This window comes from Chiloscyllium plagiosum, unplaced genomic scaffold (assembly GCF_037043375.1).
Source record: "Chiloscyllium plagiosum isolate Xiang-an unplaced genomic scaffold, Cpla_swu_hap1 HiC_scaffold_23, whole genome shotgun sequence".
NCBI lineage: Eukaryota > Metazoa > Chordata > Chondrichthyes > Orectolobiformes > Hemiscylliidae > Chiloscyllium > Chiloscyllium plagiosum.
In genome coordinates, this window is record NW_028270161.1 from 5,681,998 (window position 1) to 5,706,392 (window position 24,395).

Genomic DNA, 24,395 nt, shown 5'->3' on the forward strand with positions numbered 1-24,395 from the left:
GCTTTGTAACTTCCTCCAGCCCCACAACCTTTTGAGATATCAGCATTGCATCAGTTCTAGCCTCTTGTACATTCCCCGACCTTTGGAGGCTGGGCATACATTTGCCTGCACTCTAAGGTCATGAAGTTCCTTGCTTCACCTCACTGTCTCGATATCTTGCTATACTCTATGATAACACTCCTTTAACCTGCCTCTTTGGTCATAGACCAATCATCTCATTTTGTGGTTTGGTGTCACATTTAACCTTTTAATGTTCCTGTAAAGTGCATTTGAGTAAAATAAAGAAATTGCGTAAATCCAAGCTGTTGAATTAATCTTGATCAGACTTTACATCAAGTCAACAAATGATACAATTATAGCTAAATTAATGTAAGATCTGTAAACATTACGATGCTTTACAGTGGCTGTGAAACAAGCACTTTCTGTCTCTACAACAATGGATGGCACGGTGGCTCAGTGATTAGCGCTGTTGCCTCATGGACCCAGGTTCGATTCCAGCCTCGGGCGACTGTCTGTGTGGCGTTTGCACATTCTCCCCGAGTCTGTGTAGGTTTCCTCACACAATCCAAAGATGTGCAGATTAGGTGAATTGGCCGTGCTAAATGGCACATAGTGTTCAGGGATGTGTAGGTTGGGTGTACTAGTAGGGGAATGGGTCTGGGTGTGTTACTCTTCAGAGGGTTGGTGTGGACTTGTTGGGCCAAATGGTCTGTTTCCACACTGTAGGGTTTCTATGAACCACTTTTGCTTAGCTTCATGAGACTTAAAGCTGGATTGTAAAGTCATGTTGGTTTTTAAGGAATGAGTGGAGTGGCATTTTAATCCATCAGAAGGAATGACCAGAAAGACTGGTCACTGAGATATTACCGGTCCAGCTTACCATGTAAGTGTTTTCTAATGAACCATCAAGGGGATGTTCTCCGGCAGTGCTGGAGTAGGTAGGGCTTGAACCCGGCCTCCTCGCTCAGAGCTCAGGAATGTTATCAGTGTGCTACAAGAGCCCAGAATTAAGAAAGCAGAGAAATCAGGAACATTGGAGAGAAAACAGAGTTAATGTTTGGAATCCAGTGACCCTTCCTCAGACACGGCTAGACCATCACAAGTAGATTAGATTAGATTCCCGACTGTGGAAACAGGCCCTTCAGCCCAACAAGTCCACACCGACCCTCTGAAGAGTAACCCACCCAGAACCATTTCCCTCTGACTAATGCAGTTAACACTATGGGCAATTTAACATGGCCAATTCACCTGACCTGCACATCTTTAGACTGTGGGAGGAAACCGGAGCACCCGGAGGAAACCTACGCAGACACGGGGAGAATGTGCAAACTCCACACAGTCAGTCACCTGAGGCTAGAATCGAACCTGGGACGCTGGTGTTGTGAGGTAGCAGTGCTAACTGCTGAGCCACTGTGCCACCCATAATTCCTGTCTCTAACCCTCCCCACACACAAGATGTCCAGCATCCACAATTCTTTGTTTTATAAACCAACAGCATTAGGATTGAATTGACAACCCTTGTATTATTAGTACCTTATGCTAACCAACTGAGCTAACCCAACAGCACTAAAGCTCAGCTTCTACATCTGGGGCTTGAACACTCCAACAATACCAAGTATTACTGTTTTGTTTCCCACAGGTTAAGAAACAGTTTGTCTCTTCTCTTGGGCTGGGTAAGCGAGTTTGCAACAGAGCAGGTCAGTCTTTCACATTTCCCTTTTAAATCTCTGAGCCAATTTGAAAACAAATTGGATTGTGCTGTGTCCACATCACTCCTGATGTTATCAGTGTTCTCTCAAGACAGCCAGGTACACTTTTTTTTAAATGAGCTGCAAAGTTGCTGAGGCTGGAGGGGAGGGATTTGAAGGGGGAAAGGGTTAACAATTCTGACAGCACACCCGATTGGTTCGCTCACAGTACAGTGCTGTGATTAGTTCTCATCCACCACAAGAACGCTGATTGGTTCTGGCTGATTGAGACACAATTGGCTCTCTCTCTCTCTCTCTCCCCCCCCCCCCCCCCCTTTGTGCTCTAAAGTCTGAAGCATAAGCTCCATTCACATTCTCCTTTCCCCCAGCAGTGAATCTTTCACACTGGAAGCCGGCAGTGGAGAATGTTGACAGCTGTGCTGAGTTTCAGAGTCACTTCCTCTTGGCCGACTGATTCTGTGGCATTTCAGTTTCTCACCCTGGGGGGCAGGAAAGTTTGAGAGCAAGCTCAAAAGTAAAGGAGAGTGGGGGTGAGGGGAAGAAAAAGAAGCTTTCACTGCAAGGCAAAAACGTTCCAATTCCCTCACCAGCATGGTCTTTATACCTGTGATAATCCTAATTGCCACAGGTTATAGCCCGGTTTCAACATGCCAGTTTCCCACTGACTGGAGACCCATGAGTGAAGGCTGCAGGGCTGAACTGGCTGAGATTATAGTCTATGCCCGGGTTCTGGCTATCCATCAGGACATGTACAGTGTGTATAACTACCTCCCGTGGCAGTATGAGACCAGTTTGTTCTACTCGGCAGAGATTGAAATGTTGTGTGACCAAGCGTGGGGCAGCATGTTGGAAGTACCTGGAGGATCCCGTCTCAACCTCACCGGCCTGGGCTACTTCTCCTGCCAGTCCCACACGGTCATTGAGAACAACAGCTACTTCATCTTCCTCAGGTAAAAGACACCCGAACACAGGGCGAGTGACCACCAGACACACAGATTGATTGCTGGCCTGAAATTGGGTTTTTGGTTTCTACTTAAGATGGTGCGGCTAAAGAAACTCTTTCTCCTTTTTATTTGGTTGGAAATTCTGATTTAGTGTCAATATTGATTATTATAAACAAACTTGAGTTGTTGTAACAAAGATGCAAATTGCTAATTTCTGTTTTAGATGTTCAGATTGTGATTGTGTGAAATTCACTACTTTTGCTCATTTATATTTAAACAGTTTTCTCACCTTGCGGGATACAGTTCAGGTGAAGGGAACACGAGTCTCTGTCTTTCCTCTGAACTGGGAGAGCTCTTGTGGCACAGTGGTAGTGACCCTATCTCTGAACCAGGAGACCCACGTTTGATTCCCACCTGCTCCAGAGGTGTGTAAGCAGGTTGTTTCAGAAGAAGATATTTTCCAATAAAAATAGGCCATTCAGCCCATCAAGTCTGCTCTATCTATTTGCAGTTTTTCTTTATTCTCAATCCCCATCGAAGGTCTAATTCACTTAGTCTGTGTAATTGAGCCAAGCTACGCCCCGGACGGTAGTGGTTCGTCCTTTAGGAGAGACTTTTAATTGACACAGGCCAGACAGAGGCCAACTAGCACATTCTGCTTCTGCTAGTTCCGTGGTGAGACTCATCCCCGCTCTTTCCTCCTGGCTCTAGAGGTTTTACTGTTCCTTACTCTAAGTGTGTCACCAATTGTCCTTATTGAATCTATTTTCACTACCCTCTCAGGCAGCACATCCCTGATCACAACAATTTGCTGCTTAAATTATTTCCCCTCTACTGTCCCTCTGGTTTTTTTGCCAATTGTTTTAAACCTCTGTCCTCGCCAGCCACTGGGAACAGTTTGTCCTGTTTACACTGCTCAAACCATCCATGACTTCGAACAGTGATCAGCATTCTGTATCTTTATTTTAAACAGGCTTCTCTATTTGTCCAGCTGCAGTCAAAAGACCTGTGTACGTCCATCCCTGCTGTCCTAGTTCCTGCTCCCTCCTTTGAAACTGTGCCCCTTACTTTATATTTCCTATCTTCATTCTTAGAATGAAAATGCATTACCTCACTTCACACTTTTTGTGTTAAAATACATCCACCACATGTCTGCTCATTTCACCAATTTAGTCCTCCTGAAATCTCTCATTATCTTCTGTCAGTTAGGTTTTGGAAGTTTTGTACCTTTTTAAACTTTGCAATCCTGCCTGTGTAGGGAAGTCCAGGGCACTTAATGTAGATCCAAAATAGTAACTCCGAGCAGTCTTAATACTAAGCTCTGGGGAACTACATTACACAACTCTCTCCAGTCTGAAAACCACTCACCTACTGTCTGCATTCCAAGCCTCAGACTATTTTGTATCTACATTTCTCTAAATATTGTGTTCCTGATTTACTCCCCAGTTTTTCTGAATGAAACATTGTAATGTTATCTTGCTGTAAACACTATTTAAAACCACTGTTTCATTTAACCCAGGGGATCAGTTAGCTCAGTTGGCAGGACAGCTTTTGCCTGAAACGTCGATTTTCATGCTCCTCAGATGCTGCCTTACCTGCTGTGCTTTTCCAGCACCACTCTAATCTAAACTTTGGTTTCCAGCATCTGCAGTCCTCACTTTTGCCTGGCTGGTTTGCCTGGCTGGTTTGCCTGGCTGGTTTGCAATGCAGAGTGATGCCAACAATTTGGATTCAATCTCTGCACCAGTTGAGGTTACTCTCCTGTCAACCCCTCCCAATGCTTCGATATCAGATGTCCTCTCTGCCTTCTCCAAGGAAAACATTCCCAACTTCAATTCCATTAATGATCTTTGGATGACAGCGTCAACTACCAAAAGCAATGCTGAAATATTTTGGTTTACATTGGTGGATCGTCACACTCAAATTACATCCTAAACTTCATTCACTTCTGCCCACTTTGTCACACTCCTGTTTGATCATGTAGAGGAGCTGATGTTGGACTGGGATGGACAAAGTTAAAAATCACACAACACCAGATTATAGTCCAACAGGTTTATTTGGAAGCACTAGCTTTCGGAGCACTGCTCTTTCATCAGGTAGCTGTGAAGCAGGATCATAAGACACAGAATTTATAGCTATATGATCCTGCTTCACAGCTACCTGATGAAAGAGCAGTGCTCCGAAAGCTAGTGCTTCCAAATAAACCTGTTGGACTATAATCTGGTGTTGTGATTTTTTTAACTTATAACACATAGTTATTCCTATAGTTCTTCCTGGCTTGCTTTCAGACCATTAAGACTTGACCATGTCTAAGTGAAGGCAGCCATTTGTGACTGTATACTCAAGACCTGGTTCAGACACAGCTCCCTTTCCTGAAGAATGTTAATGAACCACTCGGTTTTTGAGGTAACCCCGTGGGTTTCCAAGTGACTTTTAAATGTTTGGCCCTCATAAGTAAACTTAGAGAATTCTCTTTCCCAACTTGTCACGACGGATTGGAATTCAGGAGGGGCATCTAGTGTCATAACAATTAAGCTCAAATATTTAATGTTTGGGTGAAGATTTGTAGCCCGGGTGCTCGTTGTTGTGGTTCTGTTCGCCGAGCTGGAAGTTTTTGTTGCAAACGTTTCGTCCCCTGTCTAGGTGACATCCTCAGTGCTTGGGAGCTTCCTGTGAAGCGCTTCTGTGGTGTTTCCTCCGGCATTTATAGTGGCCTGTCCCTGCCGCTTCCGGTTGTCAGTTCCAGCTGTCCGCTGTAGTGGCCGGTATATTGGGTCCAGGTCGATGTGTTTGTTGATGGAGTTTGTGGATGAGTGCCATGCTTCTAGGAATTCCCTGGCTGTTCTTTGTTTGGCTTGCCCTATAATGGTAGTGTTGTCCCAGTCGAATTCATGTTGCTTGTCGTCTGCGTGTGTGGCTACTAAGGATAGCTGGTCGTGGCGTTTCGTGGCTAGTTGATGTTCATGGATGCGGATCGTTAGCTGTCTTCCTGTTTGTCCTATATAGTGTTTTGTGCAGTCCTTGTATGGGATTTTGTACACTACATTAGTTTTGCTCATGCTGGGTATCGGGTCCTTCGTTCTGGTGAGTTGTTGTCTGAGGGTGGCTGTTGGTTTGTGTGCTGTTATAAGTCCTAGTGGTCGCAGTAGTCTGGCTGTCAGTTCTGAAATGCTCCATTTACAGCGGACAGCTGAAACGGACAACCGGAAGCTGCAGGGACAGGCCACTATAAATGCCGGAGGAAACACTACAGAAGCGCTTCACAGGAGGCTCCCAAGCATGAGGATGTCACCTAGATAGGGGACGAAACATTTGCAGCAAAAAATTCCAGCTCGGTGAACAGAACCACAACATCAAATATTTAATTTTCATTCCCTGTGAAGAGTGGGCACCAGTTATCAATTGAAAAGTAATGAACAGGGTATTATTGAGATGTCATAACAATCATACTTTAATAAAATCAGAGAGTTTGTGGAAAATAGCTATGTGCTGGATAAGTTCAGGTTATTTACTTTGGAGCAGTGACGGTTGAGGGTGGTCTGAAGGAGGTGTGTATGATTGTGAGGGGCATGGCCGAGGTGGACAGAAAGCAACTATTCCCTTGGTTGATGAGTCAGTAACAAGGGGCATAATTTTGAAGAGAAAGGCAGGACCTCAGCCTTTGGAAATATTCTTGGATGAACACTTCAAATGTCATCGCATTCAAGGCTGTGAGCCAAGTGTTGGAAAGTGGACCCATGGTAGATTTAGAGTGCAGACTCGATGGGTCGAAGGGCCTCTTCTGTGCTGTACAATTCAATGAAATCCTGGAGCTCCCACCCTGACAGCACTGTGGGTTACTCAGGACTACCTTACGCGAAACAGCACGTTCTCCAGGGTATTCAGAGATGGTCGATTAATACTTACCCAGACAGGGATGGTCAATAAATGCTCACCCAGACAGGGATGTCCTATAATTACTCACCCAGACAGGGATGTCCTATAATTACTCACCCAGACAGGGAGGGCCACATAAATACTCACCCAGTCAGGGATAGCGCCATAAATACTCACCCAGAAAGGGATGGCCACATAAATACTCACTCAGACAGGGATGGCCGGATAAATAGTCACCCAGACAGGGATGGCCTATAAATACTCACCCAGACAGGGATGTCCCAATAAATACTCACCCAGACAGGGAGGGCCACATAAATACTCACCCAGACAGGGATGGTCCATAAATACTCACCCAGACAGGGATGTCCCAATAAATACTACCCAGACAGGGATGGCCCCATAAGTACTCACCCAGACAGGGATGGCCTATAAATACTCACCCAGACAGGGATGGCCTATAAATACTCACCCAGACAGGGATGTCCCAATAAATACTCACTCAGGCAGGGATGGCCTATAAATACTCACCCAGGCAGGAATGGCCTATAAATACTCACCCAGACAGGGATGTCCCAATAAATACTCACTCAGGCAGGGATAACCAATAAATACTCACCCAGACAGGGACGGTCAATAAATACTCACCCAGACAGGGATTACCAATAAATACTCACCCAGACAGGGATTGCCATATAAATACTCACTCAGACAGGAATGCCCGACAAATACTCACCGAGACAGGGATGGTCCATAAATACTCACCCAGACAGGGATGGCCCATAAATACTCACCCAGACAGGGATGGCCCATAAATACTCACCCAGACAGGGATGGTCCATAAATACTCTCCCAGACAGGGATGGCCCAATAAATACTCTCCCAGACAGGGATGGCCCAATAAATACTCACCCAGGCAGGGATGTCCCAATAAATACTCACCCAGACAGGGATAACCCCATAAGTACTCACCCAGACAGGGATGGCCTATAAATACTCACCCAGACAGGGATGTCCTATAATTACTCACCCAGACAGGGTGGGCCACATAAATACTCACCCAGACAGGGATGGTCCATAAATACTCACCCAGACAGGGATGTCCCAATAAATACTACCCAGACAGGGATGGCCCCATAAGTACTCACCCAGACAGGGATGGCCTATAAATACTCACCCAGACAGGGATGGCCTATAAATACTCACCTAGACAGGGATGTCCCAATAAATACTCACTCAGGCAGGGATGGCCTATAAATACTCACCCAGGCAGGAATGGCCTATAAATACTCACCCAGACAGGGATGTCCCAATAAATACTCACTCAGGCAGGGATAACCAATAAATACTCACCCAGACAGGGACAGTCAATAAATACTCACCCAGACAGGGATTACCAATAAATACTCACCCAGACAGGGATTGCCATATAAATACTCACTCAGACAGGAATGCCCGACAAATACTCACCGAGACAGGGATGGCCCATAAATACTCACCCAGACAGGGATGGCCTGGCAAATACTCACCCAGACAGGGATGGTCCATAAATACTCACCCAGACAGGGATGGTCCATAAATACTCTCCCAGACAGGGATGGTCCATAAATACTCACCCAGACAGGGATGTCCCAATAAATACTGCCCAGACAGGGATGGCCCCATAAGTACTCACCCAGACAGGGATGGCCTATAAATACTCACCCAGACAGGGATGGCCTATAAATACTCACCCAGACAGGGATGTCCCAATAAATACTCACTCAGGCAGGGATGGCCTATAAATACTCACCCAGACAGGAATGGCCTATAAATACTCACCCAGACAGGGATGTCCCAATAAATACTCACTCAGGCAGGGATAACCAATAAATACTCACCCAGACAGGGATTGCCAATAAATACTCACCCAGACAGGGATTGCCATATAAATACTCACTCAGACAGGAATGCCCGACAAATACTCACCGAGACAGGGATGGCCCATAAATACTCACCCAGACAGGGATGGCCTGGTACATACTCACCCAGACAGGGATGGTCCATAAATACTCACCCACACAGGGATGGTCCATAAATACTCACCCACACAGGGATGGCCCATAAATACTCACCCAGACAGGGATGGTCAATAAATACTCACCCACACAGGGATGGCCCATAAATACTCACCCAGACAGGGATGGTCAATAAATACTCACCCAGACAGGGATGGTCAATAAATGCTCACCCAGACAGGGATGGCCCATAAATACTCACCCAGACAGGGATGGCCCATAAATACTCACCCAGACAGGGATGGTCAATAAATACTCACCCAGACAGGGATGGTCAATAAATACTCACCCAGACAGGGATGGCCCATAAATACTCACCCAGACAGAAACGGTCAATAAATACTCACCCAGACAGGGATGGCCTGGTAAATACTCACCCAGACAGGGATGGTCAATAAATACTCACCCAGACAGGGATGGTCAATAAATGCTCACCCAGACAGGGATGGCCCATAAATACTCACCCAGACAGGGATGGTCAATAAATACTCACCCAGACAGGGATGGCCCATAAATACTCATCCAGACAGGGATGGTCAATAAATGCTCACCCAGACAGGGATGGTCAATAAATGCTCACCCAGACTGGGATGGCCCATAAATACTCACCCAGACAGGGATAGTCAATAAATACTCACCGAGACAGGGATGGCCGGATAAATACTCACCCAGACAGGGATGGCCTGGTAAATACTCACCCAGACAGGATAACCTATAAATACTCACCCAGACAGGGATGGTCAATAAATACTCACCCAGACAAGGATGGTCAATAAATACTCACCCAGACAGGGATGGTTAATAAATGCTTACCCAGACAGGGATGTCCCATAAATACTCACCCAGACAGGAATGGCCCATAAATACTCACCCAGACAGGGATGGCCCATAAATGCTTACCCAGACAGGGATGGCCCATAAATACTCACTCAGACAGGGATGGCCCATAAATACTCACCCAGACAGGGATGGCCCATAAATACTCACCCAGACAGGGATGGCCCATAAATACTTACCCAGACAGGGATGGCCCATAAATACTCACCCAGACAGGGATGGCCCATAAATGCTCACCCAGACAGGGATGGTTAATAAATACTCACCCAGACAGGGATGGCCCATAAATGCTCACCCAGACAGGGATGGTTAATAAATACTCACCCAGATAGGGATGGCCCATAAATGCTCACCCAGACAGGGATGGTTAATAAATACTCACCCAGACAGGGATGGCCCATAAATGCTCACCCAGACAGGGATGGTTAATAAATACTCACCCAGATAGGGATGGTTAATAAATACTCACCCAGACAGGGATGCCTACATCCCACAAATGAAATAAAATCAGCGTTGTGCATGGTTCAGTTTGTGCCCACAAACTTCCTTTCAGCAGAATGTTCCCTTCCACTTTTGTATCATTATTTAGATTTCTGAGTTGCTGTCAAAATATTCTAGGGGATCTTGTGGTGCAATGGTGGTGCCCCCACCTCCTGAGTGTATTAGCTCCAGGTTCGAGTCCAGCTCCAGGGCTCCCTGCCCAAGGGAATTGCATTCATCAACCTGCCCAATCTGATCCTTCCAACACACACTAATGGCGGGCGGTAAGAGCAGGAGCGGTTCCTGGTCAGCTGGCTGGCGGAAAGATCTTTTACCATCACTGCCCATTGCTCCAGACAGCTACATGGATGTAAGCAGCTCAGACTTCCTGTGTAACACCCTGTCCATCGTTGTTACATTAGTTTTTGCAGGTTCCAATCGCTGGCCATGATCTTGCAACTCATACATATTTTATGCACCAAAAAGGCCCTTCAGCTCTTCATGTCCTTGCTGGCTATCAAGTACCTATTTATTCTAAACCCATCTTCCAGCACTTAGCCCATAGCTTTCTACGCAATGGCACTTCAAGTATTCATTTAAATATTTCATAAATGTCTTGAAGGTTCCTACCTTTACCAAACTTTTAAACAGTGAGTTTCAGGTAGCCACTACCTTCTGGGTGAAGATATTTTTCCTCAATTCCCCTCTAACCCTTATGCTCCTTACCTAAAATCTGTATCCCCTCCCCTAAGGGGAAATGCCTGCCCTGTCAGTGCCCCTCAGAACGTTGTTGTCCTCAGTCAGGTCCCCTCAGCTTACTCTGTTCTCTGAGCCTATGTAGTCACTCTTTTGAGCTGAAACACTCTGGCCCAGGCAACCTCGTGGTGAATCCCCCCTGCACCCTCTCCACTGCAATCACATCCCTCCTATAGGGAGGTGACCAGAACTGCACACAGCACTCCATCTGTGGTCTAACTAATAGGAAGGGCTTAGAGGGATATTGGCCAAATGCTGGCAAATGGGACTAGATTGATTTAGGATACCTGTTTGGCATGGACCAGTTGGACCAATGGGTCTATTTCCACACTCTATGCCTCTATAATGTTATAGACAGCTCCATCATGACTTCCTTGCTTTTGTATTCAGTGCCTTTACTAACGACGACAACTTTCTCATATGATTCCTGAACCACCTTATCGATCTATCCCACTACCTTCCAGAATCTATGCACAGGGACAGCACGGTGTCCTGATCTGCTGTACTTCCTTGGGTCCATATCTCATGGCCATCTTCCAGATGGCCACCCCCCCCCCCCACCCACTTTGTGCTCATTAATAAGGTGTGGACAATGCCATTTATCTACATTGTTTCTACAATTCTGGCCAGCACTTATTGTCCACTGACTACCCAGAGGGCAGTTAATTGGCAGGCACTTTGCTGTGGGTCTGGAGTCACATGTAGGCCTAACCAGGTGAAGTTGGCAGGTTTCCTCCCCTGAAGGACATTAGTGAATCAGATGGATTTTAAGCAACAATTGACAGGGATTACTAGGCGTTGGTTGTTTTGTTGGCTGAGAGGCTGGTTAGCCATGCAGTGATGCCAACAGCATGGGTTCAATTCCCACAGCAGCTGAGGTTACCAGGAAGGACTCTCCTCCTCAACCTCTCTCCTTGCCTGAGGCATGGTGACCCTCAGGTTAAACCAACACCAATCGTGTCTGTCTAATGAGAGAGCAGGTCTATAAGCTGGTAGGCGAAAGTGAGGACTGCAGATGCTGGAGATTATGGTCAAGAGTGTGGTGCTGGAAAAGCACAGCAGGTCAGGCTGCATCTGAGGAGCAGGAAAATCAGCATTTCGCGTAAAAGCCCTTGAAGGGTTTTCCTGCTCCTCAATGCTGCTTGACCTGCTGTGCTTTTCCAGCACCACACTCTCGACTACAGTCTGGTAGGATGATGGTGACTTTTACAGAATTGCCATTCAGCTACCTTTTATAAAATCCAGATTTTTATTGAATTCAAACTTCACCATGCTATGGTCAGATTCGAACTAATGTCCCCAGAGCTGGGACATTGATAGCTGATAGACCCTGTTTTCATGCAAGATCATTTTAACTGCATCTTTCTATTTTTGTGGCGTTACTATTTAATCACAGAGTGAAGAATATATTGCTAACTGACTATTCTGGAATATTAATGCAGATCTCATTGCAATTATTATGCTTGTTTATAACCTGCTATTTTAATTTTTTTTCAGGATGGATGACAATTATAACATAATTCCCCATGGAGTTAATTTTCAGGATGCTATTTTTCCAGACACAACTGAGAACATGAAGATGTTTTCCAGTCTATTCCAGTTCTCTAATTGCACACAAGGGCAACATTTACTCCAAACTTACGCCACTGACTGGGAAGCCCAGGAGGACCACAGGGTAAGGCTGCCACCTACTGGTCACCTCTATCGAGCGTTCAGGCTCTGTGGATCTTTGGTAGCAGAATAGCACTTTGAAATCATTATGATTGTTTGAAAGCCAAATGTCCATGTTGTCTCATTTTAAAGTTCCCATCTATGAATCTGATGAATGCCTGCATATTTTAATGGAAATGATTGAATGTCAAATGCTTTTTAGTAGTTTGAAACAGGATATCATTTATGAGCATAAAAAATAAATTGTTTCAGTATGACATTCTTGTCTATACTCTATTCCTGGTTCTTACATTAAGCTAAGGTAATTCTATTCACTTTAAGAGACTACTGTATCTTGTTTAATAAAATTGTGCCATCTCAAAGAATTGCAGGAATCCATTGTGCTTACAATTTTTTTATATGTAAATTTGAAAGTGTTTGGCAGATCTCCCATTGCAATTTGCAACTGTGATTGAACATCTGCGCCAGTTTCTCTGAATATATTTCGTAAATGATCTTGGGATGCTTTGTATAGTCAAGAATACTAGACAAATTAATTTTAATGTTATAAAAGCAAAATATCATGGATGCTGGAAGTCTGAAATGAAACCGAAAGCACTGGAGAAACTTGGCAATTCTTTGAAGTCTGTGCCACGTATAGACAGGGTAGTTAAAAAGGCATTTGGCACATTTGCCTTCATTACTCCTTTGACTATAGGAGTTGGGACATCAGGTTGAGCTTGTACAGGACATTGGTGAGGCCTCTTCTGGAATACTGTGTTCCGTTCTGGTCACCCTGTTATAGGAAGGACATTATTAAGCTGGAGAGGGTTCAGAAGAGATTTACCAGAATGTTGTTGGGCATGGAAGGTTTGAGTTATAAAGTAAGGCTGGGTAGGCTGGGACTTTTTTCACTGGAGTATAAGAGGTTAAAAGGAGACCTTGTAGAGGTTTATAAAATAATGAGATAGATGGGGTTGATGGTAGTTGTATTTTCCCTAGAATTGGGGAGTTTCAAGGATAGGGGTATGTTTTTAAGGTGAAAAGAGAGCTTTTAAAAAGTCGTGAATGGCAAATCTTTTTACATAGAGGGTGATTTGTGTATGGAATGAACTTTCTGAGGAAGTAGTGGATGTGAGTACAATTACAATGTTTAAAAGACATTTGTATGGAGACATGAATAGGAAAGGTTTGGAGGGATATGGGCCAGGAGCAGGCAGGTGGGACTAGTTTGGTTTGGGATTATGTTCAGCATGGACTGGTTGGACCGAAGGGTCTGTTTCTGTGCCATATGACTCTATGACTATGTTGATAGAGAAAAACAGAGTTATGTTTTGAGTCTGGCATAATATTCTTCAGGACTGAATGGGGCTGGAAAGTGATGTTTTTATGCTGTTGACAAAGGCATAGAGAGGGTGGGGAGGAGCAAGTGGAACAGATGGTGACAATGCCGAGAAGAAAAAAGAAAGGGAGTGTTAATGGTAGTAGAAGAGTGATATAGATGCAGGATAAGTGTTAATGGGGTGTAGTAATAGAAGAAAATAAGTCAGCTCTACTGAGAGCAAACCCATGTAAATGACACAGTGTGAGAGGGGGAAATGGAGGACAGTGTTCATGCTCTTGATATAACTGCATAGAGGCTGCTTTCCATCACCAATCGCCCTTTAGTTACACATGCCCAGTACATTGGCTCTGAGCTAACTGGTCAGAACCTGTCTCTGGAATGAGGATAGGCTTGGAATCTGCTGTTTAGATTTGTCAGCTAGGGCTCCCTGACTGGGGCTGTTAACCTGAGCCAATCAGGAAACTCATAGTCAATGAGATCCACCTGGGCTTCATTCCAATACACTCTAAAGTAGTTAAACTTGAGAGTTTAGAAAGCTGTAAAACGTGTTAGTGGAAATTGCGTACTTCATTGGAATGCTGCAACAGGCAAAAAATTGAAATGTTTGTGTGAGAGCAAGGATGTTACTTTCCTTATCTTTCTCATGCTCTATACTATAGTGTCAGTCTATTCATTGCCGGCTATGAAATCCTTTCATTCACACAATACCATTTCTTTCTCTGCCTCTTCTCACAATAGTTACCCACTACCCTCAAATCTGTTCTACCTCTGCCTTAACAGATTCTCTCCTGTCAAGATTAGAGTGGTGCTGGAAAAGCACAGCAGGTCAGACAGCATCCGAGGAGCAGGAAAATCAATGTTTCAGGCAAAGGCCCCTCATCAGGAATCAGGTTCCTGATGAAGAGCTTTTGCCTGAAGTGCAATGATGCTGCCTGACCTGCTGTTCCTTTCCAGCATCACTCTAATCTCCAGCATCTGCAATGCTCATTTTTGCTCAGATTCTCTCCTGTGTCCATTCCTTTCTTCAATTTGTTCTCCCTATTCAAAACATGCTTTCTCTCCATTATCGAGTATTTGATCAACAAGTCCACCCTGACCGTCCGAACAGTAACCCACCCAGACTCATTCCTCTATGTTTATCCCTGACTAATGTACCTAACTTACAAATCCTTGAACACAATGGGCAATTTAAATGGCCACTTCACCTAACCTGCCCATCTTTGGATTGTGGGAGGAAACCCACACAGACATGAGGAGAATGTGCAAACTTCACACAATCACCAAGGCTAGAATCGATCCCGTGTCCCTGGCGCTCTGAGACAGCAGTGCTGACCACTAAGCCACAGTGATTGATTGAGAGTGAGTCTCTCTGCTCTCCCCACTCCCTGCAAATCCCCCTCCCCATACTCCTTCCCACCACACTCGACAAACGATGGCATCTCTTCTCTACAAGTACCTACTGTGCTGTTTTACCGTTTCCTTAACTCATTCCCTGCCTTGTTGCCTCTTTCCTCTTTAATTTACTTTCATGTTTCTGCCCTTTTTCTTACTCTTCTCTATTTCCTGTTTCTCTCCATTATGCTTTCTTTTCCAGTTGGTAACATTTACACTGCAGTATGGGAAGGTTGACAGAAGAGGGTTGGAAGTGTCGGGGAATAAATGACAGCAAGATCTGCAGGAAGGAGAGGTACCCTTTGTGCAATTGTAGTCCTGTACAAGAGATTGCACAGTGGACCGAGGAACTGAAGTAGGTGTGGTGGCTGCTTTCTATGTGTCTCTGACAAACTCAAGACTGAAATAACTTGTGGTGCAACTTTCACGATTGCAAGATATCCCAAAGTGCTTTACAACCAATGATATGCTTCTTATGTTTCATCATTGTTGTAGCTTCAGAGAAATTTCATTTAAATTTCACTGAGCTTTCCGCTGTGAGCATGATACGTCAGAAGTCCAGGTTGTTCAGAGGGGTCTGTGTTGCTTGCGGCAGATGACCTGGTGCTGGTTATATGTTTATAGTTATATAGCTGGGATTTTTGGGTCAATGAGTAAAAAAAATCTATGGGATGTTTAGATGAGGAACTATTGTAAATATTGTGGCAGCTGTATCTCATGTTGTGGGAGAAACTTTAAATTAGGCAGAATGTTATGCAGATTGTGAGTATAATACATATAGAAGAACAGAGCCACAGAGAAAAGGGAACACAGCCTTGATACAGCAGACCATGACTATATGACTTGATATAGTATGGCAGTGATGACTAATCTAACGTAGATTGTAGACACCGTAACGGGGGGGGGAATATCTATAAAATGGTCAGAGTATTGAGTATAGCAAGTGGGAGATCATATTGTGGCTGTACAGGAGATTGGTTAGGCTGCTTTTGGAATATTGCATGCAATTCTGGTCTCCCTCCTATAGGAAGGATGTTGTGAAACTTGAAAGTGTTCGGAAAAGATTTGCAAGGATGTTACCAGTGTTGGAGTCATTTGAGCTATAGGGAGAGGCTGAATAGACTGGGGCTGTTTTCCCTGGAGCTGAGGGGTGACCTTACAGAGGTTTATAAAATCATGAGGGTAATTGGACAAGGTCTTTTTCCTGAGTTGGGTAAAGTCCAGAACTAGAGGGCAAGTTTAGGGTGAGAGGGGAAAAATTTGAAAGAGAGCTAAGGGGGCAACGTTTTCATGCAGAGGGTGGTGTATGTATGGAATGAGCTGCCAGAGGAAGTGGTGGAGGCTGGTACAATCACACCATCGAAAAGGCATCGGGATGGGTTAGACGGCCTCCTCTATATTGGGGAGACAGGCCGCCTACTTGCGGAGCGTTTCAGAGAACATCTCTGGGACACCGGACCAACCAACCCAACCACCCCGTGGCTCAACACTTCAACTCCCCCTCCCACTCCACCAAGGATATGCAGGTCTTTGGACTCCTCCATCACCAGACCACAACAACACGACGGTTGGAGGAAGAGCGCTTCATCTTCCGCCTAGGAACCCTCCAACCACAAGGGATGAACTCGGATTTCACCAGTTTCCTCATTTCCCCTCCCCCCACTTTGTCTCAGTCAAATCCATTGAATTCAGCACGGCCTTCCTAACCTGCAATCTTCTTCCTGACCTCTCCGCCCCCACCCCAGTCTGACCTATCACCCTCACCTTGACCTCTTTCCACCTATCGCATTTCCGACGCCCCTCCCCCAAGTCCCTCCTCCATATCTTTTATCTTAGCCTGCTGGACACACTTTCCTCATTCCTGAAGAAGGGCTTATGCCCGAAACGTCGATTCTCCTGTTCCCTGGATGCTGCCTGACCTGCTGCACTTTTCCAGCAACACATTTTCAGCTTAGAGGGATATGGGCCAAGTGCTGGCAAAAATGGGACTAGATTAAGATATCTGGTCAGCATTGACGAGTTGGACTGAAGGGTCTGTTTCCGTGCTGTACATCTCTGACTCTATGATAAGTGTGCTTTCTTTATCGGTTTCCTGCCCACAGGTTAGGCTGGTTAGCACTGCTGCCTCACACAGCCCTAGGGACCCAGGTTCGATTTAAGCCTCAGGCGACTGGAGTTTGCACAGTCTCCCTGTGTCAGCGTGGGTTTCCTCTGCGTGCTCTGGTTCCCTCTCACAATCCAAAGAAGTGCAGGTCGTGTGAATTGGCCATGCTAAATTGCCAGTAGTATTAGGTGCATTAGTCAGGGGTAAATACAGAGAAGGAGAATGGGTCTGGGTGGGTTACTCTTCGGGGGTCAGTGTGGACGTTTTGGGCTGAAGGACCTGTTTCCATTCTGTAGGGAATCTAATCTAATCTAAAAAGAGTAGAGCTGATGCACAATGCTTCATTCTCCACCACAGCTACAGCAAAGGCCCTGAATTCCCCTCAAGGGGGAGTGTTCAGTTGGTGTTAATCTAACCCACACTACCTCAGCCTGGCAGCTTCACCCCCTCCCCCCACAAAGAATGGTTTGGGTTGCTGTGCCAATGGACACTTTCACTTTTATGTTGTAGCCTCAAATCTCTACGTTCTTTCCATCACCTGCCTGAGCAGGAATTTCTCCCATTCTCACCACCTGCCAGTGATGTGCTTTCGATGGATTTGCAAGTTGACAGCCAACCCTGGCCGCATTAGGAGCAGAACCTCCTCAGCTGTCACGTCCTGGAATGGGACTTGAACCCAGAGCTTCTGGCTCAGAGATAGGGATGCCACCCACTGCACCACAAGACCTCCCTAGAAATAGTGTCACTAGGGTTGATGTTTCCATTGTTTGCTCCATTGCAAGGTATATACCTTAGTATCAGCCACAGTGTGGTGATTTGCTAAAATCACTGCATATGCGTGTTCTTCCACCGTGAATGATTGCAAGGAAAGTTCCAAAATTTTTTTTATGGATGTGAACATTTATTGCCCATTCTTAATTGGGCAGTTAACTGTGTGGGTCTGGAGTCACCTAAGGGGCAACATTTTCACACAGAGGGTGGTACATGTATGGAATGAGCTGCCAGAGGAAGTGGTGTAGGCTGGTACAGTTCAACATTTAAGAGACATCTGGATGGGTATATGAATAGAAAGGGTTTAGAGAAACATGGTCCAAGGCAGGTGGGACTAGATTGGGTTGGGATATCTGGTCGGCATGGGCAAGTTGGACCGAAGGGTCTGTTTCTATGCTGTCCATCTCTATCACTGTTGAGACTATATGCCCAGAATGTTTGCCAGGGATTTTGGATTGCTAGTCCAGTGACATTACCATTATACCATCTCCTCCCCAAATATAATGTAATCAGTTTTTCATGTAAAGTCTCATATCTCTTGATCACACCCCCTCATTTTGTCTTAAATCATTGTAAGTCTGACAAAAGAGAATCAGAATGGACACTGGCGGAACTCAAGACAATGTTTATATCCATTGCATTTAATTTTTTTATACGTGTTTATTGATTGTAGGCATCACTGAATGGGTTAGCATTTATTCCCTCCAGAAGATGGTAGCGAGCTGCCTTCTTGAACTGTTGTAGTCCGTGTGCCCTTAGGATGGGAATTCCAGGGATTTGACCCAGTAACAGTGAAGGAATGGTGATATATTTCTAAGTCAGGATGGTGAGTGGCTTGCAGGGGAACTTGCAAGGGGTGGCGTTCCCATGTATCTGCTGCTTTTATCCTTCTTGATGGTGGAGGTTTCGTGTTGAGGAGATGATGCTGAAGAGAGTTGGGAGTTGCTTCAGTGAATCTTTAGTTGATTTAATAAATGAAAAACCGCAAACAGGCCAAACAACTAACTGATTAACACTTTGACAATGATTAAGGAACCTAATTATCCTAAATTTTCCATCTTCATCTGACTTCATTACTTCAAATGAATTCATGAAAACCTATTAATAAAAGAACACATTATACATCTTGTTCTTTGGCTTGGTAGTAAGTTTGGATTATTTGTTCTAGAAGCAATAGTTCAATCTTGGATAAAGTGCCTGTCTTTCAAAATCACAAAATTACATTGGAATCCAGTTGTTAATACTGCACAGTGTAAAAGGCTTTAAATATTTCAGTTCTTAACAAGTAATATTTTTAATGATGTTAAAAACCAGTACTATAACTAATATGAATGTTATCTATTTCTGATTAGCCTGAATTTACCAAGAATAAATTTTAGGTTGTAAATAGTTTTATTGTTTCAATTAACCTGTTGTCTGTTCCACATTGTGTAACCATAGACTCTCCATTTTCAAAATATCTGATTGGCTTTTCCGTCCCCCAGACTTCTTCCATTCCCAAAGAAACAAGCCTTTCTTTCAAGCCCAGTTCGCCAAATTTTAACTTTTGTCGCATCTTTTAAATATCACGTCAATTTTTAATCTTCAATTTTATGTATTACTGTATGCCAATTGACTAAGATAAAGTGAGAACAATTAGATGTTAGAAACTGTGTTAAAGGATATGATGTGTCCCTCCAAGAACACTTAAGCTTTCACATAGTTTGTAAGTGCTCAGACCATTTCTCAAATGACAGTATCATCAAACTAACACCCACAGAACTGATAAGACCCAGAGTACTTGACAACAGCCTATTCCTGTCGCGATGACACATTGCTGCAAGTGACATGATGGTACTAGGGCTCTGCAAGAGATCAACACATCAGGATGTTTAGAAACCAAATATTTTTGTTTGCAGGCAGAGAAAGAGGACACAGACACCCTTTAAACTGTGCTTTATTAACAGTGCCTGTAACTAATCCTGAAAGATCAAACAGAACGAATATCGCTGAAGAGATTAACAGATATACTCTAATCTTTGAAGAGGGTAAAAGGTTTTAAACAGTTGGGGATTCTGTGACCTTTGAATAAATAAGGAGACAGGCAGTCCCTGGGTTCAATCAGGCTCTGTTCTCAGGTACGTTCACCAGTTGTGATTTGGAGATGCTGGTGTTGGACTGGGGTGTACAAAGTTAAAAATCACACAGCACCAGGTTATAGTCCAACAGGTTTAATTGGAAGTACACTAGCTTTCGGAGCGACGCTCCTTCATCAGGTGGTTCTGATGAAGGAGCAGTGCTCTGAAAGCTAGTGTGTTTCCAATTAAACCCTGTTGGACTATAACCTGGTGCTGTGTGATTTTTAACTTTGTTCACCAGTTGATTTGTGCATAAGTTAAAGCATCAAGCAGAATGATAACTCATGAGGAAACATTCACATGTCAGATCTTTCAAATTAAAATTAATATGATATCTAATACAACATCATAATGCTTATTTGGGATAGCCAGCACAGCTTTATTTGGGAGAGTTCTTGTCTTATAAACTTGGTTGAGTTTTTTTGAGGAAGGTGATTGCTGAGAGTCAGGAAGTGGATGTTGTTGACATGGACTTTTTACTAAAGTATTTGACAAGGTTCTGTTTGGCAGGCTTGTCCAGAAGGTTAAGTCACGTGGGGCACGGTGAGTTGTTATGGTGGCTCAGTGGTTAGCACTGCTGTCTCACTGCACCATGGACCCGGGTTTGATTCCAGCCTCGGGGGACTGTCTGTGTGGAGTGTGCACATTCTCCCCGTGTCTTCTTCAATCTAATCTCATAACTGATGTTCTTAATTCCTTGAGCCATTCGTGTGAGCTGCTTCTGTGCTCTCTCTCCAATGAAATCTTCTTGTGTTTAATATTCTCACATGGCTTTACCTTATGCCTGAAACGTCAATCCTCCTGCTCCTTGGATGCTGCCTGACCAGCTGTGCTTTCCCAGCACCACACTCTCGACTCTGATCTCCAGCATCTGCAGTCCTCGCTTTCCCCTAGTTGATCTTTACCTTCATTAAGCCTTAATCAGCAGAAATGTGATGCTTTTCCCCTGTAGTCCACACAGCTCAGTTGGCTGAGAGACTGGTTTGTGATGCTGATAGTGTGGGTTCAGTTCCTGCATCAGGGTTACTAGGAAGGGCTCTCATTCTCAACCTCTCCTCTCGCCTGAGAGATGTGGCCATCATGTTAAACCAATTCCAATCATCTCTCCTTAATGAGGGAGCAGCTCTCTGGTCTGGGATGGCTATGGTGATGTTCCCTTTACCTTTATACTCAATGAAGCTCATTGGCTTCAATATTTGTTTTAGAACTCAAACTATTTTAATGATTTGATTCTATTTTATAAAATGAGTATAAGTTTCCCTCGCCCTATAGATTGAAGCTTGTATTTAAATAATCCAGCCATAGTGAGTTCACCCACATTCATTAGTTGCCCTCAGTGAAAACATTGTCCATCAACTGTGCTTCTGTAATCACCTGATACTGTCATATATCAATGGAATAACCAGCAAATCCCAGGGACAGAAATTTCATTTTGTGTATTGAGTGTCAAGTATAATTTTATAAATGTGTTAACAATATCATTATACCAAAAGGGCTAACTTCCTGATCAATCTCCCAAAAAATGATGGAAAGATAAGGAGAATGGATCATGTGGGAGTTTCTGACAAGGCTGCCATTTTGTAAATCCTTCTACTGAAATCCTGCTAGCCAATCATGCCTCAGTCTGATTCTGTCTCGGATTTGTGCCCAAAACATTTTAATGAACGTAATGTAATGGTGCTGCTTCAGTTGACCATCATTGGCACCATGTTGCGTTGAGTGAATTGGGCCCTTAGTCACCATCAGGTAGAATTGCTACCATCATGCTCCTTTTAGTTTGGAATCTACAGGGTTTGCTTGTTCTAGTGTGTTAGAGGAAACCCATTTGATGCTGCAATGAGAGGAGGTTCTTATCTTAAGCTAGGCATAATTTATTACATGAAAGCAATCAGATACAAGATAATATTGTTGTTCTGTTGTTTCTAAGATTGAGGTGATCTACATGGAAGATTTTCTCCTTCGAGGTCCAGAGCTCTTTGGCCTTTTCTCCAGCCAAGTCCTTAGATGTCATCAGATTGGTTAGCTCTCAACTCTGTTTTCAGAATGAACACTTTTGGAATCATTACCTCTCAATCTACAATATTGAGTCAAATCTTTTCTCATTTACTCTGTGTTTGCTCTCCTTACTCACCATGTGCACCCTCTTTAAGTATCAGCTGGGATTCCATTTCCAACTGTTTCCTGTGAGGCAACAAATTGAGCTGTTATTAGGGCCGACTCTCCAGTGCAGTACTGAGGGAATGCTGCACTGTCTGAAGTCCCATCCTTCAGATGTTAAACTGAGGCATTGGTTGCCCTCACAGTTGGATATGACCTCCCCTCCATCATAAGGTCAGAAGGGGGGATGTGCAATCATAGGCAAACAATGTTCAGCCCCATCCTCAGATACTGAAGCAATCCATGTCTAAATGTAGCAAGATCTGGACATTATCCAGGCTTAAGCTGACAAGTGGCAAGTAACACTTGCACTAGACAAGGACCATCTCCACCAAGAGAAAATCTAACCATTGCTACTCAGTGTCCTGTTGGCTGATCTTTACCTCTACCCTTGTGTTGCCTCATACCTGCCACAAAGCCCTCTTGAAACTTTTCCTGTCCGATGTGCAAATAAGAGGAAGATAATGAAAATTTGAAGATAATCATTTCTTTAACACATTCAGCAGCTTGTTAGTTAGTTATTTGCAAGTGGCAAGTGGGTTTCCAACTTGCACTTTTGTCGGAGAGACTGTTGGAGAAATTAGCCCAATAAATTAGAGATCACAAAACGCACTTCAAAGTGAAATTGACAAACAGTTTATTAGTACAGCCATATAGTGGAAGACGAAGCTGAAACAGCACAGACAGTTTATCCAGGTAGCTGAGATTTCTTTTCCTCGAGGTGAGGATGAAGCCAGGTTTTATAAGAATCTTGTACAACAAGGTTAATTAAAATGGGGAAAGATACAATGTATTTGGAAATTGAGTAATCTATTTACAATGATGATAATTGGAAACCAGTTATCAGATGAATGTCCTCATTCTCGATAGAATGCAACCTCCTGATAGTGTCAATGGGTCAGGAGATTCCAGTCTTCTTTGCTGGTGGGTGAGAATGTCTCTTTTGAAGCAGTAAGGTGCTTCGATTGTCTTGTTCTGGGAGCGAGGTCCTTGGTGGTGCCTCTCTGTCTGACCTGTCCTTTGTGTGGCTTTGGTATTGCTGTGTTATGAGACTGCCCTCGGGGCTTTGGGACTGCTGTATTGATCTGGTATTGTTAGTGGGTTTTGGGAAGTGTATTCCCTTGTCTGCGAGTGCTGACTGGTTTCACTTGTTAGCCTATTTAGTTCCTGCTGAGGCATTCTGGGTGTTTCTGGTATAGTTTGGCTAAGTTTGCTTTCCTATGTTCTGTGTGGGCCTACTATGGATAGGCAGGATAGCAGATCTTTTCCCACAACTTTTCATATTACCTGAGATCAATGACACTACATTACTGATCCATTTGCAGCCTTTGCAGTCCTATGTGTGAATCTACTCCTACATTGCCATATGCTATTGTTACAACAAGATGAAGACAGGTCATCAGCTCCTCCCATTTTAAACGTTATCCCTCGTTTCACAGTGTACTCTCTATAAGATGCACTGCAGAAATTCACCAAAAAATCCTCAGGCAGCACCTCCCAAACCCACGACCATTTCCATCATGAAGGACAAGGGCAGCAGATACATGGGAGCACCACCCCCTGCAAGTTCTCCCCAAGTCACTCACCATCCTGACTTGGAAATATATCACTGCTCCTTTACTGTTGCTGAGTCAAAGTCCTGGAATTCCCTCCTGAAGGGCATTGCGGGTCAACCTACAGCACATGGTCAAGAAGGCAGCTCACCCCCACCTTCTCAAGGGGCAACTAGGGACGGGCAATAAATGCTGGGCCGAGCCAGTGACACCCAGATCCCACAAGTGAGTGAATAAATGATTTTTAAAAAGGCACCTCCTCAGCTGATTTAAACAAATACTTTTATTTCTTCTTGAGCACATAACTATCATACTTCAACTAAAACACGATTAACCAGTTTAAAATGAAGTAACCAAATTACAGGGACTTTTTGAGTGAAAAAATGAGGAATCTTATTACTCACTAACCCAGAAAGACCATAAAAAGCATAACGCATATTGAAATACAGGTAATATGTTTAAAAAGATGTTTGGTACAGACAGGAAGAATAGACTCATCAGTTCTGAAAACAAGGTAAAAACTGCAGATGCTGGAAACCAGTTCTCAAAACAAATACACATGGAGCCTTTGAAAAGTTAGATTTTAATCCTGAAGCCAGTTTAACTGTTGACTGATTCTGCTGCAGTGATAAAATCTGTACATCTTA

At 44.1% G+C, this 24,395-nt stretch overlaps 1 protein-coding gene across 1 annotated transcript in view; it reads left to right on the plus strand.

Annotated features, from left to right (window-relative positions):
• Positions 1-2,062: 2,062 nt before the first annotated feature.
• Positions 2,063-24,395, plus strand: part of ccdc3a (coiled-coil domain containing 3a) — a 79,228-nt gene continuing 56,895 nt past the window's right edge. Inside the window, exons 1-2 of the mRNA XM_043714162.2 lie at positions 2,063-2,659; positions 12,157-12,334. Of these exons, the coding sequence (XP_043570097.1) occupies positions 2,301-2,659; positions 12,157-12,334 (537 nt within the window). The 5' untranslated portion in view covers positions 2,063-2,300. The remainder of the gene's footprint in view (positions 2,660-12,156; positions 12,335-24,395) is intronic.